Source organism: Emys orbicularis, chromosome 19 (genome assembly GCF_028017835.1).
Source record: "Emys orbicularis isolate rEmyOrb1 chromosome 19, rEmyOrb1.hap1, whole genome shotgun sequence".
Classification (NCBI taxonomy): Eukaryota; Metazoa; Chordata; order Testudines; family Emydidae; genus Emys; species Emys orbicularis.
The window spans coordinates 15,018,506-15,038,446 of record NC_088701.1 but is presented as its reverse complement, the minus strand read 5'-3'; the positions used below and the strand labels follow the sequence as shown (position 1 = coordinate 15,038,446).

At 47.7% G+C, this 19,941-nt stretch overlaps 1 protein-coding gene across 1 annotated transcript; it reads right to left on the bottom strand.

Moving 5' to 3' along the window:
• Nucleotides 1–7,814: 7,814 nt before the first annotated feature.
• LOC135892003 (gametocyte-specific factor 1-like) lies at nucleotides 7,815–18,935 on the bottom strand. The gene is made up of 8 exons (XM_065419679.1): nucleotides 18,843–18,935; nucleotides 16,580–16,706; nucleotides 14,842–14,931; nucleotides 13,258–13,358; nucleotides 11,757–11,883; nucleotides 10,314–10,400; nucleotides 9,791–9,854; nucleotides 7,815–7,944 (listed from the first exon to the last, which is right to left on the bottom strand). Exons 1-8 carry the CDS (start codon nucleotides 18,933–18,935, stop codon nucleotides 7,815–7,817), a joined length of 819 nt encoding a protein of 272 aa, XP_065275751.1.
• Between the last annotated feature and the right edge of the window lie 1,006 nt (nucleotides 18,936–19,941).

Here is a 19,941-nt window from a genome sequence, read left to right as displayed (position 1 = left end):
CTAGACGCGATAAATCGATCCCGGATCGATCCCGGAAGTGCTCGCCGTCGACGCTGGTACTCCAGCTCGGCGAGAGGAGTACGCGGCATCGACGGGGGAGCCTGCCTGCCGCGTCTGGACCCGCGGTAAGTTCGGACTAAGGTATTTCGAATTCAGCTACGTTATTAACGTAGCTGAATTTGCGTACCTTAGTCCGAAGTGGGGGGTTAGTGTGGACCAGGCCATAGAGTCCAGTAGCTAGTTCTGTTACACCAGCAGGCAATAGGATTGGAGAGGCCACAAAGGGCATTGTATTAATTTCAATGGAATAATGGGCCCAAAAAGTCAAAGATGTTAACATGATCCTGTCACTGCACAACATTAAACAGCCAAGCAGGATGCGGGGTTTGGTATCCGGAGACCTCAGTTTGCTTGGTTTAATGGCAAACATACTAAAGAAGGAAAATGTATTGGTTGGGATATACACGGGGAAAGGAATCAAAACAAGGCATGAAGCACTTGAGTGATTATATAGGACAAACTTAATCAAAACCTATCAAAGTCCCTTTTGAGCGAGAGGATATCATTTAGAGTCTTATTTTGTCGAACAGCCTCTCTTGGCGGGGGAAGGAGATCACTCGCTGCAGGTGCCACTCAGTGGTTGGGCAGGGCATGTAAGGTTCTTTTTTTTCCTGGCTCCCCCTGTTGACAGCTGCTCTGGGCCCATGGTGGTCTGCCTCTTCTGTGACTCAGCCCTCTAGCCAGTCACATATTAATGTCCATCCCTTCAGGGCTATACAAATAATCCAGCAGTTGGTAAGTCCTCTAGGTAAAGTGAGGGGCTCCTGGGTCTCTATCTTTTTAGATTGATAGATAATGCAGTGTTTTCATTTTAAAAAATGGAGCTTAGGAAATGAGGTCCAGCTGTAATATTTACTATCTTGCAAACAAAATAAAGGGAGAGTGGGACTTTCAAGTGGTAGATAAGATAAAATGATACAATCATTCTAAGTCAGAACTGAATCTAATTCAAGTTATAGCTTTCCCTAAAATCATTGTAAATATGAATATTCTAAAGTATAATACAAAGATCAAGTGTGAAATACATTTGCTGAAAACAGTAATTTTTTTCATTAAAAATGCGAGCATGCTGTCAGTTCAACATTTAGAACGAGAAAGTAAGAAGTCTATTGATTGCTTAAAGATGCATATTGCCAAAAAAGAAAGAGAAGAATATAGAGGGTAGTGTCCACTCGCAAATATTGTCAATAAAATAAAGCAAAAGCTTTGTATTATGTACTGTTGCCCTTTAGAATGGCAAAGTATTATCGACGAAGAATAATGTGATTCACTGTCAGAAAAAGAGCTGGCTGAATATTTCAAAAGCCATGCATGCCAACATTTGTCCAAATGGCTAGTCCTTCCAAGCAGGCTTACACATCTTGGTACTGTAGAATATGCAAGAACATTTGTTTTGCATGACTTCTCTGAGTATGAATATCCACCAACACATGCATTAGCAAGAGTATTCACTAGTTAGCCATCGTTCATCCTTCTCTTGTTTCAAATGTTTCAGTCATGCAATCGGTAAGAAGAAACAATATTAGGTGACTTGGTGATTGATCCCAGTTCACAAAAAGTCAAAGTGAACAGCAACTCAGTGGGCCAGAGTAACCTCATATTTATGCCACCTTAAGGCATAAATCCTTTAGCTCGCAGGTAGCAGGTACAGAATGAGGGACCAGGGTGCCGGGATACACAGCAGACGCAACCTCAATGATAGTGGAGGAGTGGGCAATAATAAGTCAGCACAGTTGACAATGTGGGGGACACTTGTTGGAGTTATGTAGTGGCTAGCCAGGGTGCCCTGGGGGTGAATTTCCAGAGTACAAGAAACTTAACTTTGCTGGACTTGGCCCAGAGTCATATATCTGCACTGATTTTCTTTACAGATGAATCCTTTAAATATATAGTATAACATAACATAACATAACATAACATAACATAACATAACATAACATAACACCTATCTTTAAAAAGGGGAACAAAGAGGACCCAGGGAATAATAGACCAGTCAGCTTAACTTTGATACCTGGACAGATACTGGAACAAATGATTATACAAGAAATTTGTAAGCTCCTGAAAGATAACAGGGTTATAAGGAATAGCCAGCATGGATTTGTCAAAAACAAATCATGCCAAACCAACCTAATTTCCTTATTTTGACAGGCTTACTGGCTTAGTAGATGCTGGGGGGAGGGGAACGAGAAGTGATGTATCTTTTGATATACTCCCACATGACATTCTCATAAGTAAACTAGGGAAATGTGCTCTAGATGAAATTACTATATGGGTGGGTGGAGGATAGGATTAAAATTCAAAACTATCTGGACAAACTGGAGAAATGGTCTGAAGTAAATAGGACGTGCGACACTACACTCCATATTCCTCATAGTATATGATGCCATTTCTGGGCACCGCATTTCAAGAAAGATGTGGAGAAATTGGAGAGGGTCCAGAGAAGAGCAACCAGAATGATTAAAAGTCTTGAGAACATGACCTATGAAGGAAGGCTGAAAGCATTGGGTTTGTTTAGTTTGGAAAAGAGAAGACTGAGAGGGGACATGATAGCAGTTTTCAGGTATCTAAAAGGGTGTCATAAGGAGGAGGGAGAAAACTTGTTCACCTTAGCCTCTAAGGATGGAACAAGAAGCAATGGGCTTAAACTGCAGCAAGGGAGGTTTAGGTTGGACATTAGGAAAAAGTTCCTAACTGTCAGGGTGGTTAAACACTGGAATAAATTGCCTAGGGAGGTTGTGGGATCTCCATCTCTGGAGAGATTTAAGAGTAGGTTAGATAAATGTCTATCAGGGATGGTCTAGACAGTATTTGGTCCTGCCATGAGGGCAGGGGACTGGACTCGATGACCTCTCGAGGTCCCTTCCAGTCCCAGAATCTATGAATAGTAATATTATTAGGATATGATCATGGCATAATTATCAAGCATTTTGTACAAGATGGGTCATGTAAGGTGTCATTGGAAAAATTATGATTTGCATGCATGTATCATATTTGGATCTGAAGTTATATTTCAAATGGGCTTACTCTGGAAGACACCCACAGCCAGCCTTTCAGATACAACAATGAAGAAGCCAAAGAGTGCTAATGGCTCATCAACAGAGACAATGGGCTGTGGAATAGGTTAGCCTTCCTGTGGAAGGCCAGCCTGTAAGTTATGGCTGCTAGGACTCTGCAAGGGCATGTGACCAGATCACATGTCTCTGGACTCCATTCTGGGTACCTGAATTTTTCCACAAACTGGTTTGGAAACCAAGTTTGAAACAGAGTTCCCACCATATTAAAAAGCTATATAAGGCAGGGAGTGACATCGGTTGTTCTTCACTCCCCCACAACTCAACGACAGACAGAAGCTCTGAAAGAAAAAGTCTTGGAACGGGGTACGAGATCCCAAGCAAAACAAATGCAGCTTGTCCCTTAAGAATCTGCAAGCCTGCTTATATCGCCAGCCAGGGTGAGAAGCTGCTAATTCATATCCAATCTTTCTAGAATTTTAGGCTTAGTTTGCGGTTCTGTTTATTTACTAGGTAATCCACTTTGGTCTGTTTTTTATCACTTATAATCAAATCTATCTTTTGTAGTTAGGAAAAATCTCAGCCTGGTTAACACAAGTATGCATTGTCCTCTCCACATTGAGGGAGTGGCGAACTGGGTAATAAATTCATACTGGTTGGTGTTTTGATCAGGGCAGGACGGTACAGCTCTGGGATCCCAGGCTGGGGGTTATTTTGGCTGTAGCCTCTCTATTGTTGGTTCATGCAGTGGCTGTCCAAAGCCTGCATGCAACTGCAGCTGGGTGTGTCCCTGCCTGTGTGAATGCTGGTGGGAGTGTAGGACCGGGAGTGGTCTATAGCCGGTCACAGCAGCACAGTGCTAAGAGGGAGCCCAGGCTGGTGAGTCAGAGGGCTCAGTGGAACCCCAGTTCCAGGTGGCACCCCCGGGGGAACCCGTCACAGGATGAAATTCAATAAGGACAAATTCAGAGTACTCCACTATCAGTTGCACACATACAAAATGGGAAATGACTGCCCAGGATGATGAAGTACTGAAGAAAGGGATCTGGGGGTCATAGTGGATCGCAAGCTAAATATGAGTCAACATCATTCTGAAATGCATTAGCAGGAGTGTTGTAAGCAAGATGCGAGAAGTAATTCTTCTGCTCCACTCCATGCTGATTAAATGTCCAATTCTGGGTGCCACATTTCAGGTAAGATGTGGACAAATTGAAGAAAGTCCAGAGAAGAGCAACAAAAATGATTAAGTATCAGAGGGGTAGCCGTGTTAGTCTGAATCTGTAAAAAGCAACAGAGGGTCCTGTGGCACCTTTAAGACTAACAGAAGTATTGGGAGCATAAGCTTTCGTGGGTAAGAACCTCACTTCTTACAAGAAGTGAGGTTCTTACCCACGAAAGCTTATGCTCCCAATACTTCTGTTAGTCTTAAAGGTGCCACAGGACCCTCTGTTGCTTTTTAAAAATGATTAAAGGTCTAGAAAACATGACCTATGAGGGAAGGCTTGACAAAGCCCTGGCTGGGATGATTTAGTTGGGGATTGGTCCTGCTTTGAGCAGGGGGTTGGACTAGATGATCTCCTGAGGTCTCTTCCAACCCTGATATTCTATGATTAAGATTGAAAAAATTGGGCTTGTTTAGTTTGGAGAAGAGAAGACGGAGTCCTGGTCTACACTACGAGTTTAGGTCAAATTTAGCAGCGTTAGATCGATTTAACCCTGCGCCCGTCCACACGACGAAGCCATTTTTGTCAACTTAAAGGGCTCTTAAAATAGATTTCTGTACTCCTCCCCGACGAGGGGATTAGCACTGAAATCGACCTTGCTGGGTTGAATTTGGGGTAGTGTGGATGCAAATCGACTTTATTGGCCTCCGGGAGCTATCCCAGAGTGCGCCAATGTGACTGCTCTGGACAACGCTTTCCACTCAGATGCACTAGCCAGGTACACAGGAAAAGCCCCGGGAACTTTTGAATTTCATTTCCTGTTTGGCCAGCGTGGCGAGCTCATCAGCAGAGGTGACCATGCAGTCCCAGAATCGCAGAAGAGCTCCAGCATGGACCGAACGGGAGGTACTGGATCTGATTGCTGTATGGGGACATGAATCCATGCTATCAGAACTCCGTTCCAAAAGACTAAATGCCAAAATATTTGAAAAAAATCTCTAAGGCCATGATGGACAGAGGCTATAACAGGGACCAGCAGCAGTGCCACGTGAAAATTAAAAAAATAAAATTAATGGAGATATCCTATCTCCTAGAACTGGAAGGGACCTTGAAAGGTCATTGAGTCCAGCCCCCCGCTTTCACTAGCAGGACCAAGTACTGATTTTGCCCCAGATACTTAAGTGGCTCCCTCAAGGACTGAACTCACAACCCTGGGTTTAGCAGGACAATGCTCAAACCACTGAGCTATCCCTCCCCCCTACCAAAAAACCAAAGAGGCAAATGGCAGCTCCGGGTCTGACCCCCAGACATGCCGCTTCTATGATGAGCTGCATGCATGGGGGTGTTAGTTGGGTTTGTGCTGCACATTAACCCGAAAACCACAGCCCCTCCTTTTAAATGGCCAACCCATTTTAAATGGCCAACTCAACAGGTGCTTGGTATGGGAAATGAGGGTGCTGCTGTTTGAAACCATTCCCACACGTTATGAAGGTTGAAGAAGCCAAAAGACTGTGGCATCCCATGGCTGCCTGCAAGCCGAATTCCGTTGCCCGGCCCTGGGTGTGTGATCTCTCACACCAAATCGGCAGGCCCTCAATAGAAGAGGCAAAATGCGACCTTGTACCGAAAGCACATGTGCTATATAATGTTAACAGCTTGGTTCACCGTGAAAGAGTCTACCCATTGTTCTCTAAAATGTGTCTTTTCAAATACCTACTACTCTCCCTTTTTTTCCTCCCGCAGCTGCAAATGTTTCAACGCTCCCCCTATCATCTCCGTCCCAGAGGCTGGCGCAGATAAGAAGGCGGAAAAAAACGCACTCACGATGAAAATGTTCTCTGAGCTCATGCAGTCCTCCCACACTGAAAGAGCTCAGCAGAATGCGTGGAGGCAAACAATGGCAGAGCAAGAAGAAAGGTGGCGGGAGCAAGAGGAGAGGTGGTGGCAGCGTGATGAGAGGAGGCAGAACGCAATGCTGAGGCTACTGGAGGATCAAACTGATATGCTCCGGCGTACGGTTGAGCTGCAGGAAAGGCAGCAGGAGCGCAGACTGCCGCTGCAGCCCTTATGTAACCAACTGCCCTCCTCCCCAAGTTCCATGGCCTCCTCACCCACACGCCTAAGAACGGGGGGGGGGGCGCCCCTCCGGCCATCCAACCACTCCACCCCAGAGGACTGCCCAAGCAACAGAAAGCTGGCATTCAATAAGTTTTGAAATACAGTGTGGCTTGTCCTTCCCTCCTCCCCTACCCCTCCCGGGCTACTTTGGCAGTTATCCCCCTATTTGTGGGACAAATTAATAAAGAATGCAAGATTTTGAAACAACAATGACTTTATTGCCTCTGCAAGCAGTGATCGAAGGGGGGACGTCGGCTGGCTTACAGGGAAGTAGAGTGAACCAAGGGGGCGGGTTTTATCAAAGAGAAACAATCAGAACTCTCACACCATACTCTGGTCAGTCACGAAGCTGGTTTTCAAAGCTTCTGTGATGCGCAGCGCACCCTGCTATGCTCTTCTAACCACCCTGGTGTCTGGCTGCGTGTAATCAGCGGCCAGGCGATTTGCCTCAACCTCCCACTCCGGCATAAATGTCTCCCCCTTACTTTCACAGATACTGTGGAGCACACAGCAAGCAGCAGCAACAATGGGAATACTGGTTTCGCTGAGGTCTAACCGAGCTTTTAAACATCCAAATGCACATTCTACCACCGTTCTGCACTTGCTCACCCTATAGTTGAACTGCTCCTTACTACTGTCCAGGGTGCCGGTGTATGGCTTCATAAGCCATGGCATTAAGGGGTAGCCTGGGTTCCCAAGGATAACTATAGGCATTTCAACATCCCCAATGGTTATTTTCTGGTCTGGGAAGTAAGTCCCTTCCTGCAGCTGTTCAAATAGACCAGAGTTCCTGAAGATGCGAGCGTCATGTACCTTTCCCGGCCATCCCACGTTGATGTTGGTGAAACGTCCCTTGTGATCCATCAGTGCTTGCAGCACCATTGAAAAGTACCCCTTGCGGTTTAGGTACTGGCTGCCAAGGTGGTCCGGTCCCAAGCTAGGGATATGCGTTCCTTCCATCACCCCACCACAGTTAGGTAATCCCATTGCAGCAAAGCCATCCACTATGACCTGCACATTTCCCAGAGTCATTACCCTTGATAGCAGCAGCTCAGTGATTGCGTTGGCTACTTGGATCACAACAGCCCCCACAGTAGATTTGCCCACTCCAAATTGATTCCCGACTGACCGGTAGCTGTCTGGCGTTGCAAGCTTCCACAGGGCTATCGCCACTTGCTTCTGAACTGTGAGGGCTGCTCTCATCTTGGTATTCTTGCGCTTGAGGGCAGGGGAAAGCAAATCACAAAGTTCCATGAAAATGCCCTTACGCATGCAAAAGTTTCACAGCCACTGGGAATCATCCCAGACCTGCAACACTATGCGGTCCCACCAGTCTGTGCTTGTTTGCCGGGCCCAGAATTGGCATTCCATGGCATGAGCCTGCCCCATTGCCACCAGGATGTCCAAATTGCCGGGATCCGTACTTGGAGAGAAGTCTGTGTCCATGTCCTCATCACTCTCGTCACCGCCTCCTCGCCTGCTTTTGCAGGTTCTGGTTCTGCACGTACTGCAGGATAATGCGTGAGGTGTTTACAATGCTCATAACTGCCGCGGTAATCTGAGCGGGCTCCGGGCTTGCCGTGGTATGGCGTCTGCAGGAGAGCAGAGTTGCAACGGAAGCGGTGGCTGACGATGGATGCCATGAGAATAGATATTTATAGAGAACAACGAGAGGACCTGTGAGGTGGATTCATGAGAGCAGGAGAGCAGAGTTGCAGCGGAAGCGTACCCGGAGCCCATGACAGACAACATGGAGAAATTCGCTATTGACACAATAGCAGCAGAGCAGAGATGCAGCGGAAGCGGTGGATGACGACGGTTAGCAGTCCTACTGCACCGTCTGCTGCCAGCAGCACCCAGTACACAACAGCGGCGGTGTCGGTGAGCTGAGCTGAGCGGGCTGCACGCTTGCCGTGGTATGGCGGCTGCGCAGAAAAAAGGCGCGAAACGATTGTCTGCCATTGCTTTCACGGAGGGAGGGGCAGCTGACGACATGTACCCAAAACCACCCGCGACAATGTTTTTGCCCCAGAATTCCAATGGGCGGCAGAGACTGCAGGAACTGTGGGATAGCTACCCACAGTGCAACACTCCGAAAGTCCACGCTAGCCACGGTACTGTGGACATACTCCGCCGACTTAATGCGCTTAGTGGGGACACACACAATTGAGTGTATAAAATCGCTTCCTAAAAAAATCAACTTCTATAAATTTGACCTAATTTCGTAGTGTAGACATACTCTGAGAAGGGACATGATAACAGTTTTCAAGTAGATAAAAAGGTTGTTACAAGAAAAAGGGAAGCGGCCAGCAGCAGGTCCGGCTCCTAGGCAGAGGCGTGCAAGCAGCTCCGCGCGGCTCTCGCCCACAGGCACTGCCCCCCCCCCGCCCACCAGCTCCCATTGGCCAATGGGAATGCAGAGCCGGTGCTCAGGGCAGGGGCAGCGCATGGAGCCCCATGGCTCTCCCCCACCCCCAACCTAGGAGCCGGACCTGCTGCTGGCCGCTTCAAGGGCACAGCGCAGTGTCGGAACAGGTAGGGACTAGCCTGCTTTAGCTGCTCAGCATCCCCGACGGGACTTTTAACGGCCCGGTCAGTAGAGCTGACCAAAGCCGCTGCAACCCAGTGCCTTCCATTCCGTGACCCAGTTCTGGGTCATGACCCACAGTTTGAAAAGCACTTGTCTAGATAATACTTAGTCCTACCGTGGGTGCAGGGGACTGGACTAGATGACCTCTCGAGGTCCCTTTCAGTCCTATGATTCTATGTCACTGTTACGGGCTGTCGAAGGCCATACCGTGATGACCTCTGATTAGACAGGTAAGGCATAGTACAATGATCTGGTTGTTCAGGGGTGAGACAGAGCTAATGACCAGACACAGTATGCTTCATTTTCCAAACTTGCATTGTGATTACACTTCACAAATAAAATAATTATTTCTGACTCAGGGCTCTAACTGCCTGCAAAATCTCCTGGCTGTTAAAAGTTACTTGCAGCAGGTCATGAGAAATTAGATTAGCGGTCAGAAGTTTAAGCCTAAATTGCCTAAGGGCTGACATCAGTCCGCATTTCTATCAAGCCCAGCATAACAGTTTAGTGTTTAACCCCCCAACAAATATATAACCAGTGGGGATTGAATCCAGGACCATCAGCACTAATAGTACTACAGTAGAACTAGAGGAGTAACCATTATCTGGTAGCAATAGTATGTTCTTGTACTCTCATATGGATCTGCAACTAAAAGGAGACAGGAAACACTGACCCAGAGGCATAGGAATGTTGATTCATGCCGGTGGGAACTCCCCCACCATCACCCCAAAAATAGGATTCATAAAGTAAATTGCATCTGCCCATCAACACAGCAGCATGAATTAAAAGTAGTTTGAAAGCACATCTTCTATGGAAAGCACTGTCACAAGAAATACACCTTTGGTTACCTGTTGTTTATGCCACTATTGAACGTGCCCCAAACGAACGTAGAATTTGATTGCTCCTGGATCTCTGCCAAAGGAAACAGACATCACTGTGGCTCAGTACTGAGTAACTTCTGCAAGCGTCATAGCAACATAAAATGAGAAATATGGCAGAGACGCTGCTAGGTTTACAAAACGGAATGAGAATTGAGCTAAGGCTTGGCGTAAGTGACAGCAAAGCAAACATTTCATTGAGAAATATAAAGTGTAAAGGTTATCATCAATTTCCACTTTCATCAAAGCACAGATGGTGCGACAGACTACATGGAAAACAACAGATGTTTTGTAGAGAATAGCAGGCATGTGGTAGAGCCTGTGAAGCAGGAGAACTTAATTTGTTCAGGGACAGTATAACTGGGTGTCCCAACACATGATCTGTGCAGAAGGATCTCTGGGACCTCTCTCTTAGTCCATGTCACTTCTTTGGGGGCAAGAAGAAGGGAATAGCAGGGGCTGACAGCCACCCTATGTCAACCTGCTTCCTCACCTTTATCCCAGTCTTCGTCACATGGGGATGGCTGCCACATGCTGACAGTGTTCATTTTCTCTCTGTAGCAGTTATTCGACTGACTCACTTAAAGCAAAGAAGATTCTTAGTGAGAAAATCTTTTTGGATAAAATACAATCCTATTTTAGGGACATTAATCATGTTTTGACCTAGCTGCAGAATAGCTCTAGGCTTTGGAGAGGAGCAGCACACACTGGAAGCTGATCAGTACTCCCCTAGTCTTAGGAGCAAAACTCTTTAGGCCAGGGATGGGCACCTTGAAGGTAGCAAAGGGACAGAAAATCCCTTTGGTGGCCCATACCTTAAGAGGCTATATATTGCCTAACTCTGAAAGGTTTGCTACAACACAGAATGTTTGGCAGGCCAAATCAAATGATCTGGCAGGGTGGTTGCAGTCCCCCATTTGCCAATCCCTGTTTTAAGCCTTTTCTAAAGCTAAACAATTCTGCACACATTTTTCAGCAATGGTGCAGCTACATATGCATTGGGAGAGGGTTCAGGTGTGTTTCTATTGTCATGTCACAAAAATCTGCTCAGGGTTTTTTCACTACTATCATGCTCTAAGCCCCATCTACATTAACATGCACATCATTGCTAGCTTCAGTACAACTCTACTTTTGCCAGAGAACAGGTACGTTTTCCAGTGTAGTGATAGCCACATAGACATCAGTGGGGAGAGAAATTGGAACACAACCCCCATAACCAAGTGATTTAGGTGCTGGGGTGACAGACCTGGACAATGAACTCCTCGTCAGAGCCGACAGCATGGACAGTGGTAGGAAAGCTTCCCCATAATCCCCTCCCCAACTTGCCCCACTCTGAACTGGAGGAACCCACCTTCAATTGGGAAAGTTATTCAGCCTCCCTGGCCCAGTCATGGCTTTTCTGCTAAGATAGTCAAGTAGGATGTAACAGAAGTGAGGATTGTTATGATCTAGACACTTGTCCATTAAGAACTGGACTGAGACCAATTTATTTCACACATGCCACTAGACAGGCTATACAGATTTTTGGTCACTACCAGGTCAGATCTGCATTGGAGACCCACCTCTCTCATGGCCACTATCTTTCCGCTCTAAGCGGTCCAGATTACCAACTAGATCTCATTTCAACACACACAGTTTATGGCACAATGTACAGTTCCCATTTTAATGCTAAAATCTCTGGCAGATAACACAGGTAATGCAAGCCAGTTGCCTCTCAGATGCTTAGGAGAATTTGCATGGACACAGAATGAATGAAACTCAAGTCTCCAAGGGCTCCTGCTGTTTCTGTATCACATAGCACTACAGGTAAAGGGTTGCTTATGGAATAATAGAGTATTAAAACAATCTTTAACAGCAAAAATTAAGTTAGAACGCTGTTAGCCCAAGAGTTCCAGAAGTGACTTTACAGAGCCAAAGGAATCTAATATTTTCTCACCAATGTCTTGCTCAATGCAGCTTTTGTCATCACAGCTTGATATATGATGGCTGATCTCATCTCTGGGAACCAGATGGCGGGCATTAAAGGGGCATGTGGCTAGCTGCTTTGCAATATCAGGGTGGTTCTGGAGAAACAGAAAAAGTATGTGTTATCTCACTGAATTCATCCTAACCCTTGTGTTTTCTAGTCACTAGTGAAGGATTTGTGCAATCTGCATCCTGAAATAGGTTGAAAAAATGTAAACAAGGAAAGCCAAAACTCAGCTCAGGTCCTGAGCACAAATGCAGTGTAGAAACAGCAAAGCATATGCATGCTTTAAGATACAGGCTATGTTTGCTCATTTTTACATTTAAACAACACCCTGAATTTATCTGATTGAAGATCAGCCCCAGAACAAACACAGTGAAATTGTTGCAGTGTCATCACTGGCATGGTTCGATGCACAGATGAAATTGCCCTAAAAAGCCTATACGGGGAGTAAGTGCCTTGAAACCCTAAATAATTCAGCCACTTTATGTTTAAATTAAGTGAGCGACAGACTAGAGAACAAGTTCCTGCCTGCGCTAGAGCTTAAGTCTTTGCCGTTAATGTAACCCTCCTGAAACAGGAGGGAAGTTACTCGATGTTCCAGCTGAGGCCACATCTATATTGGGAGCACTTTGCCAGTAGAGGTAAAGAAGAGCACTACTATCCCCCACTGAAAGAAGAAACTTTACCCTTAGAAAAGAGCAAGACGACAGAGAAGAAGAACACACACTGCTCAGGCCTGCTCTGCATGGCTTTTATATTACTATAGCTATGTTGGCTAGGGGTGTGATTCCTAACCAATACAGTTATACCGGTACATCATCTTAACAGGTGGATGCAGTTATACCAGTACAACTAATATACACTAGCACTGGAAGATACTGACTGAGAGGACAAAAGAAAGGAGCAGCTTCTCCTGGTAAATATATAGCATTCTAGCCCAGGGTAGAAGCCTGAGAAGAGAGAAAGTTTCAGACAGACGTACACTGAATAGAGTTATTAGCAATATAAAAAAAAAATAGATGTCTTAGCAGCTGCACTGCTCTAATTGCAAAGTCAAGAATTAGCTGCAACATCAGATCATTTCGGCTTTGGCCAGCCAGAAGGCATCCATACAACGCTGGCTGCATTTGCTCCATGGCCTGAAGTGGGAAGTAAATACCCTGTCCCATGAGTGAACAGCTGGAAGAGAATAGGATCCCGTCACTGACCTAGGTATTCTGAAGAACCTGTATCACCTTTCTTCGGGGTAAATGCACTGATCTGAAGTGCATTACTAAATAAAAGCATCCAGTTCATATTAAGTGGTAAATGGATGACAGAGATATAAAGACGGCTTCTTCCAGCCTAATAGCAAGTGAATGCATCCTTCTAGCAAAAGGCAACACAGCATACTGAGCTCACCATGCATTAGCATGTACAAAAATATGATTTACCCAAGTGCATTAGAGACCTTAACATCCTGTCTTACCTTCCTGCACTTTATAAGATGATAGGGAAACCGACAGGCCCTGATTTGATGAGATTTATCATATGGACATTGTATTAACTTCTCTGGATCCAAAGCATCAACTGGAAGAGAAGGAATAAAAAGATCTAAGAACATCAACAACACAATTAACAAGTGTGGAAACATACTAGGTACTGGACGTTTCCTCTAATGGGGTTAAGCCATCAACTTTTAATAGCCTAGACAAAAATGTAAAATTGCTAAGTTGGCACTCATCGTGTACACCCAACCAAATTCACTTTGGACTTTTGGTGAGTGGAATATTAAATTAAAAATGAGGAAAGTGCAGTCAGTAGTGCAGAGTGGCCAGTATATATCAACGAGTAACTTATGCAGAAGAGTGAGCTGGAAATAAACACATTACTATAAAAACCCTTGAAGCTACCAAATTAGCTAGTGGTATAGTAGTGACATGCTAAGGGTCAGCAGAAGCACGGCATTCTGAAGTAAATCCTTTTGCATTTACCTTCATGCTCAAAGGCAATCTCTGCTGGAGTAAGAAAAATCAAACATGTCTGGAGTTAAGGCTGCAATTTGCACTACAGTGCACTTGGCCCTGTAAAGTGCAGAGGTTGGCAGGTGCTTAGGGTGACCAGATCACGGACAGGAAATATTGGGACGTGGGGGGGGGGGGGGGGGAGAGGGGTAGTAAAAGAAAAAAAAGCCGTTTTGCAGGTGCCGGGGGAATTAGCAGGCCCTGGCCGCGCCGCGACCCCCGCCCCCCCCTCAGGGCCCCGGCACGTCCCACCACCCCGTGGGGAAGGAGCCGCTGGAGCTAGAGGTGAGGGGCTCCGGACCCCGGCAGTGGCGGGGGAGAGCGGCTCAGAGCTGCGCGAGTGGGCACGTAAAGTTTATGGGCTTGGGGGGGACCCCGGCCAGCTCCTCGCCCCTGTAGGGGGGGGTAGCGTCCCCGCCCCGCGCCAGCATGTTTCGCCGGCCGCCGCAGGCCAGGTAAGGAACCGAGTCCCTCCCTCCCCCCCGCTCCTCAGCTGAGCGGCATTCCTCCTCCCTCCCTCCCAGGCTTGCAGCTGGAATGCCGGCACAAGCCTGGAGGGAGCAGGTGGTGGTCGGCTTCCGGTTCCTGGAAAGCAAACAAATTACTCTGGAATTGAAGTCACTGATTCTGAAATTCTCAGGGAATTGTCACTGAACATCAGTCAGCTTCCATGTGTAGACAAGGTATAGTAGTGACTGGTAAAGCTAAAGGAGCATCATGTGTGGTTTCATGCTCTAAGGCCTGGTCTACACCTAGGTCGCTTCGGAGTGTGAAAAAAATCCCCCCCCCCCCCCGAGAGAGATGTAGCTAAGCCAACCTAAGCCCTGGTATAGACACCAGTGGGTCAATGGAAGAATTCTTCCACTGATCTAGCTGCCTCCTTGAGGGGGTGGATTAAACTTCAGTGACAGAAAAACTCCTTCCACTATTGCAGTAAGTACCTACACTATAGCACTTGTAGTGTAACCATAGCCTCAGCCAAGTCCTGTGAGGCATAGGTACCACATGCCAATGACACCAGAGACAACAGCTTCTTCACCAACACTCACCTGCCTCCCAGTCCTCTTGGCAGGGGGGACACTGCCAGGATATTGGGGTCTCTTTCAGTTCCTTCTTGGGACTGAAAGTCATTGATGTCCCTGCAAGCAGAGGAGACATGTTACAGGACTTGGAAGGAAGAGGAGAAGCAGGGTAGCTGGTCTAGGAGTGAAACATGGTTGTCTAAGTGGATCATGGCTCAGTTCTGTTAGCCAGCGGCCCAGCATTACAGGGGGTCAAAGGCCACATTTAACTGGAGATGCTCCTTAGTTGGGGAAGATTCTCTGAACTCTCCTCATAGCCAGGCTCAGGTCAGACTGAAGTGTGTCCAGGGTCTCTGCTCTCCTGCACTGGCCCCAGCTCACTCTAGCCAGCTGGACAGCCGTTGTTCCCCAGAGCACAAGCTTATCCACCCTCAAGTTCCTGCCATGCACATAATGGAGAAGCCTTTAAAAGCCAAACAGCTTGACAAGCTGAGAAGTGTTGGCTCCTACAACCCTAGTTGGGAAGACCAGAGAACTCTCCACAATCACCCTGACATTACACAATGGGGCCAATATGGTTCCACTGCTATAAACAGGGCTCACGCAGAGCTGATGCCATCAGCCCTACAGGGCTCAGTACACACACTGATCTCCAGAGTTCTCATTACAGCTGTGGGGCCAGGTTCTCATCACAGCTGAGACAGGAAAACCAAGGAAATGCGAGTTTCCTGTCCGAAAGCAGGACAAAAAGTAAAAGCCACCACACAAAAACAAAAAAAACCCACCAAGTTTATCAGCTAGCCCCCCCTCCCCCAATTTGGTTCAACTGAAAGTGTTTTGGTTTTGACTATTTTGATTAACTACGATTAGTTTCAAACTGTCATTTTGAACCAGAAAACTGGATTTTCTTATTTCAAGAGTCAAAGAATGGGAGTAAGATTTTCCAAGTTGCAGTGTGTGTCAAAGCCCAAAGAACCCTTTCCCATGAGGTGTTCATGGAGATCAAAGAAGCATTTGTGTCAATAAACACTGAAGTTCCCCACTGGCTCTCCTCAACACCTAGTTAGCCATTCAGCAGGGCCCAACACCCTAAGCCTGGTGTTGGGCACTTCAGAAATGCTGGCCCCTAGTGCTCTGCTCTCTGGATGCAGGTTTGCAGGCCAGCCCCCCTCCCCCAGGAGATGTTAGGAGAGCTCCCGCCCCAAATGAGCAGACGGTAGAGACCAGGACTCTTCAGTGATGCCAGGTGACCTGCCCCCTGCTGTGCCAGGCAGTGAGCACATCCCCCAGCTAGCCATGAGGCTACTTCCTGAGCCAGCTGTTCATCTCCTGCAGGCTATGGGCACTGGGGAAGGAAAGGGATTTCTAGCCAGCTCCTGCAGAATCTGTCAATGAAGGAAGAGCAGCACAAGCCCAGCCTGTTCTATGCTGGGATGTCAGCCACTAGAGCAAACTCTGCATGTTCACAATTTATACCAGTGCAGCTAAGCCAGCACCTGCTGCTGCTGGTACAGAGGGATGTGCTGGGCGACAGCACTCAGCCTTGCTCAGACCAAGTGCACCTACAGTAGTTGTGATGAGTGCAGGGGATGCACACATGAACTACAGATTGCTCGGGGCTTGCGTTGGTGTCCAGAGCAAAATGCCCTAGAACAGACTCCCTTGCAGTCTCCCTAGGCTGGAACAGGTCAAGTCAGTCAGCAGGAGCAGGCATGTATTAAAGCAGGTGTGCTACCGCCAGCTCCCCCCACTCCCCCAAGCTTACCACTGAACAGCTCTGGCGCCCTGTTGTCTGTGCAGGTGGAGATGTGCAGCTGGAGCTCTCGCTTTGGGACTCTGTGGCGAGCATTGTAGGGGCATGTGGCCAGCTCTTTGGCTCTTTTCTTGTTATTCTGGAAGAGAAGCCACAAGATGCCACTATGCAGAGACAGCAGGGAGGTACCGTCATGGGTTCTGCTCACTGCTTCCACAGCTGCTTGTAGGGGGAGGCAGCTGAGAGGATCTCTAGGGATGCATCAGAGCCAGAAGGCTGGCGAGCTGGAAACAAATCATTGACTTGTCGAGTGCTTAATGAGAGAGCACCCCTCAGTAGGTCCACACGCTGCAGCTGGGAGCAAGCCTCCAGACTGGACAGAGACTTGAGCTAGTGGTGCTCGAAGTAGCACACTAAAAATAGTAGTGTGGACACGATAGCATGGACTGGTGCTTGGGCTCTCAAACCTCCAGAGTGAAGTGGGCTTAAGAGCCCAAGCCACACCATCCACATTGCTATTTTTAACTGTATTAGCTCAAGCCCCACTACTGTAAGCCCATCTACCTGGGCCGTGAGACTCTCCCCTAGCTGCTGCGTAGACATACCTGTATGTGCAGGAAACCTGGTGCATCTGCAGCAATGCTGAATTTCTTGGGTTTGATTCTTGGTTGCTCCAGCCCAGGAGGAGGTGGGGAGCAGAACAGGGGGACTGTCTTCAGGCTACCTTAGCTCTTCCTAGACTTGGGCTGAGCCACTCCTGCCCTTGTTGCTGCAAATTAGAGCAACCTTTGGGCTGCTCTGACTTATGTGGCTCTACTTCTCACGGCCCTTGGGCAGCAGAGCATAGCTATAGCACAGATACTCTAGCTACACCCAATGCAGCCAGAACCTGTCCCCTACGTCGGGGCATGGCACTGGGCTAGCTTGGAGCCTGCATCCAACCCAGGGAGGCCCCTCTGCAGGCTGTTGTCCCAGGAGACCATTTCCACACACTTCAGGTCCTTTTGTGCAGCCAGAGTATTCTAAAGGGACATTAGTGTAACCTCACTAAGGCACCAGGGCCCCTCAGTGACACAGGGCAGACTTGGATTCAAGCTGCCCTGAAGTTCAGGAGCTTTTGAAGCCTGGGTATCTCCAAGGGTTAACTCTGCAGTGAAGACGTAACTCAGGTGATCAGCATTTGGGCTGGCCTAGCTCAGGTGAACAGCCAGACCAGAGCCCTGCCCAAGTTGCTGGGGCCACACTCACTTATGCAAGGCTCTCAGACTTCAGGGGGGAGGGGGCACAGAGGAGGGGGAGGAGGTGTAGCTGCTGGCTCTCAGCTGGGCTGCTCTATGTTCCCCCCAGTGAATTGTGGGACAGCATTAGAGGACTATCAGGTTAAGTCTGGATCTTCAGTGCAGATTAGGCAGATTACCAAGAGAGGCAATCAGACTCTCGCCTACTCCAGCATGGGCCAAGCACCACCACACATGGGCCAGAGGGTTTGTGTGGATGGACAGGAGCCAGGGTAGGGGCAACACCCGAGTTAAATGGGTAGTGAAAATAAGCCCCAAGTGTGAGTTTCACATAAATGTAGATCTAGTCCATCCCCTGCACAGAGTCAGGACCAAGTGTTATAAACACCTTGGATGGGCTAGATCTTAAAAGTCTCCCTAGATAATCCCTAAATCTCCCTTGCTGCAATATAAACCTATTATTTCTTGTTCTGTTGTCAGTGGATAAGGAGAACAATTTATCACTCTGCTCTTTATAGCAACTATTACCTACTTCAAGACCTATTGCTGCCGCTCCCCCCCCCGCCCCCGCCTTCCTCCAGACTAAACAAACCCAGTTTTTTCAATCATTCCTTGTAGGTTATATTTTTTAGACCTTTAGTCACTTTTGTTGTTCTCCTCTGGACTGTATCCCATTTGTCTACATCTTTCCTGGAGTGCAAGGCCTAGAACGGGACAATACTCCAGCTCGGGCCTTATTAGTGTTGAGTACAGGTGAAGAATTACTTCTTTTGTCTTGCTTACAACACTCCTGCCATTACATCCCAGAATAATGTAATACTATTGCAAAAAAACCCCAACATTGTGACTCATATTTATTCTGTGATCTACTATAACCCCCAGATCCTTTTCTGCAGTACTCCTTCCTAGGCAGTCATTTCCCATTTTGTGTTTGCACTGGAGGCAGAGGAAAATAGTTTGCAGGGAACAGAGACAGGTGGCCATCTCCTCTCTGGGCACCTCAGACTCTGTCCCACTGCGTAGCTTGCTCTTCTTACCTCTCCGCATTTGACCAAGTGGTAGGGGAACCTGGAGGCTCGGATCTGGTGGTTTTTGTCATAGGGGCATGGGATGAGCCGCTCAGGATCCATCACACCTGCACAACAGAAGGCACACGATACACAGATAGTGAGGCCAGGAGGAGGGGTAGACTGCTAGGGGTGATGCCTTCAGCAGCTAGCACCCCCATATTGAAGGCCCAGTTGTCCCCTTCCACACACAGCTGATCCCAGCAGAGAGCAAAGGGGAGCCCCAGCACTGTTTATGTGGCGCTTGGGCTGTTTCTGTTCCCAGTGTTAGAAATTTGGCCAGAGGGTACAAGTGATGACCTCAGGCATGGCATGGCTGTGGCTTGGCCAGTAAGCTCTTAGCGTTTCAGTTGGCAGCACATGGAAGCAGGGAACTGTTAGTCCTGCAGTTAGAAACAGGCAAGAAATGGGGGGGAGGGTGTTATCAGGGTTAAAGTAGCACCCAGTGTGCAGTGGGAACTTTCCTGACACTAGGACAGTCTCAGGTGATAGAGGGAAGGACGGACACACACACACACACACACACACACACACTTGAGGAAAACTGGGTCTTTAAGATAGACTTTAATGTGGATGGGATCAGGGCCTTGAGGGTAAGTTCAGTGAGATCACACCTGGTAACGGCCTCCTCCAAGCACTCAGAGACCATGAGATTTTAAAGAGTAATAAATGATAGGATCAGAGACTTGAAGGATCATGTTTTCAGATTTTATCTGCAACCACAATGCAAGCAGGGAAATGTGGGGAACTTTCCTGGCTGCTGCACTACCCCAGTGGAATCAGACAGCAAATGGATCTGAGTCCTCGCTCCCACTCCCTTTACCCAGATGCCCGCCTGACCTGAAGGCCTCCCTTTCTGCTCTCCCATGCAACAGAGTCCTCGTAACCCTGACAGAGCTGGGCCCAAGCTCCCTGGGAGGCTTCACCCCTAGTCTTGTCATGGTCTTTTAGGCCAGGGTGCCTCTCCTCCGGGGCGCTCTCTCCACACCAGCCACTTCCCTGGTTCAAACTGAATAGGATTTATTACACAGCAAGGAACAATAAGAAAAATAATGCAGAAATGGAAAGT

Bases quoted from the DNA above. Each gene is read 5' to 3' on its own strand.
- LOC135892003 (XM_065419679.1), bottom strand. From the start codon at position 18,935: ATGGATCCTGAGCGGCTCATCCCATGCCCCTATGACAAAAACCACCAG. The intron at 16,707-18,842 runs GTAAGAAGAGCA...CTTCTCTTCCAG, and splicing joins ACTTGGTCAAATGCGGAGAG to AATAACAAGAAAAGAGCCAA. The intron at 10,401-11,756 runs GTGAGAAAATAT...CTTTGCTTTAAG, and splicing joins CTGCATTGAGCAAGACATTG to TGAGTCAGTCGAATAACTGC.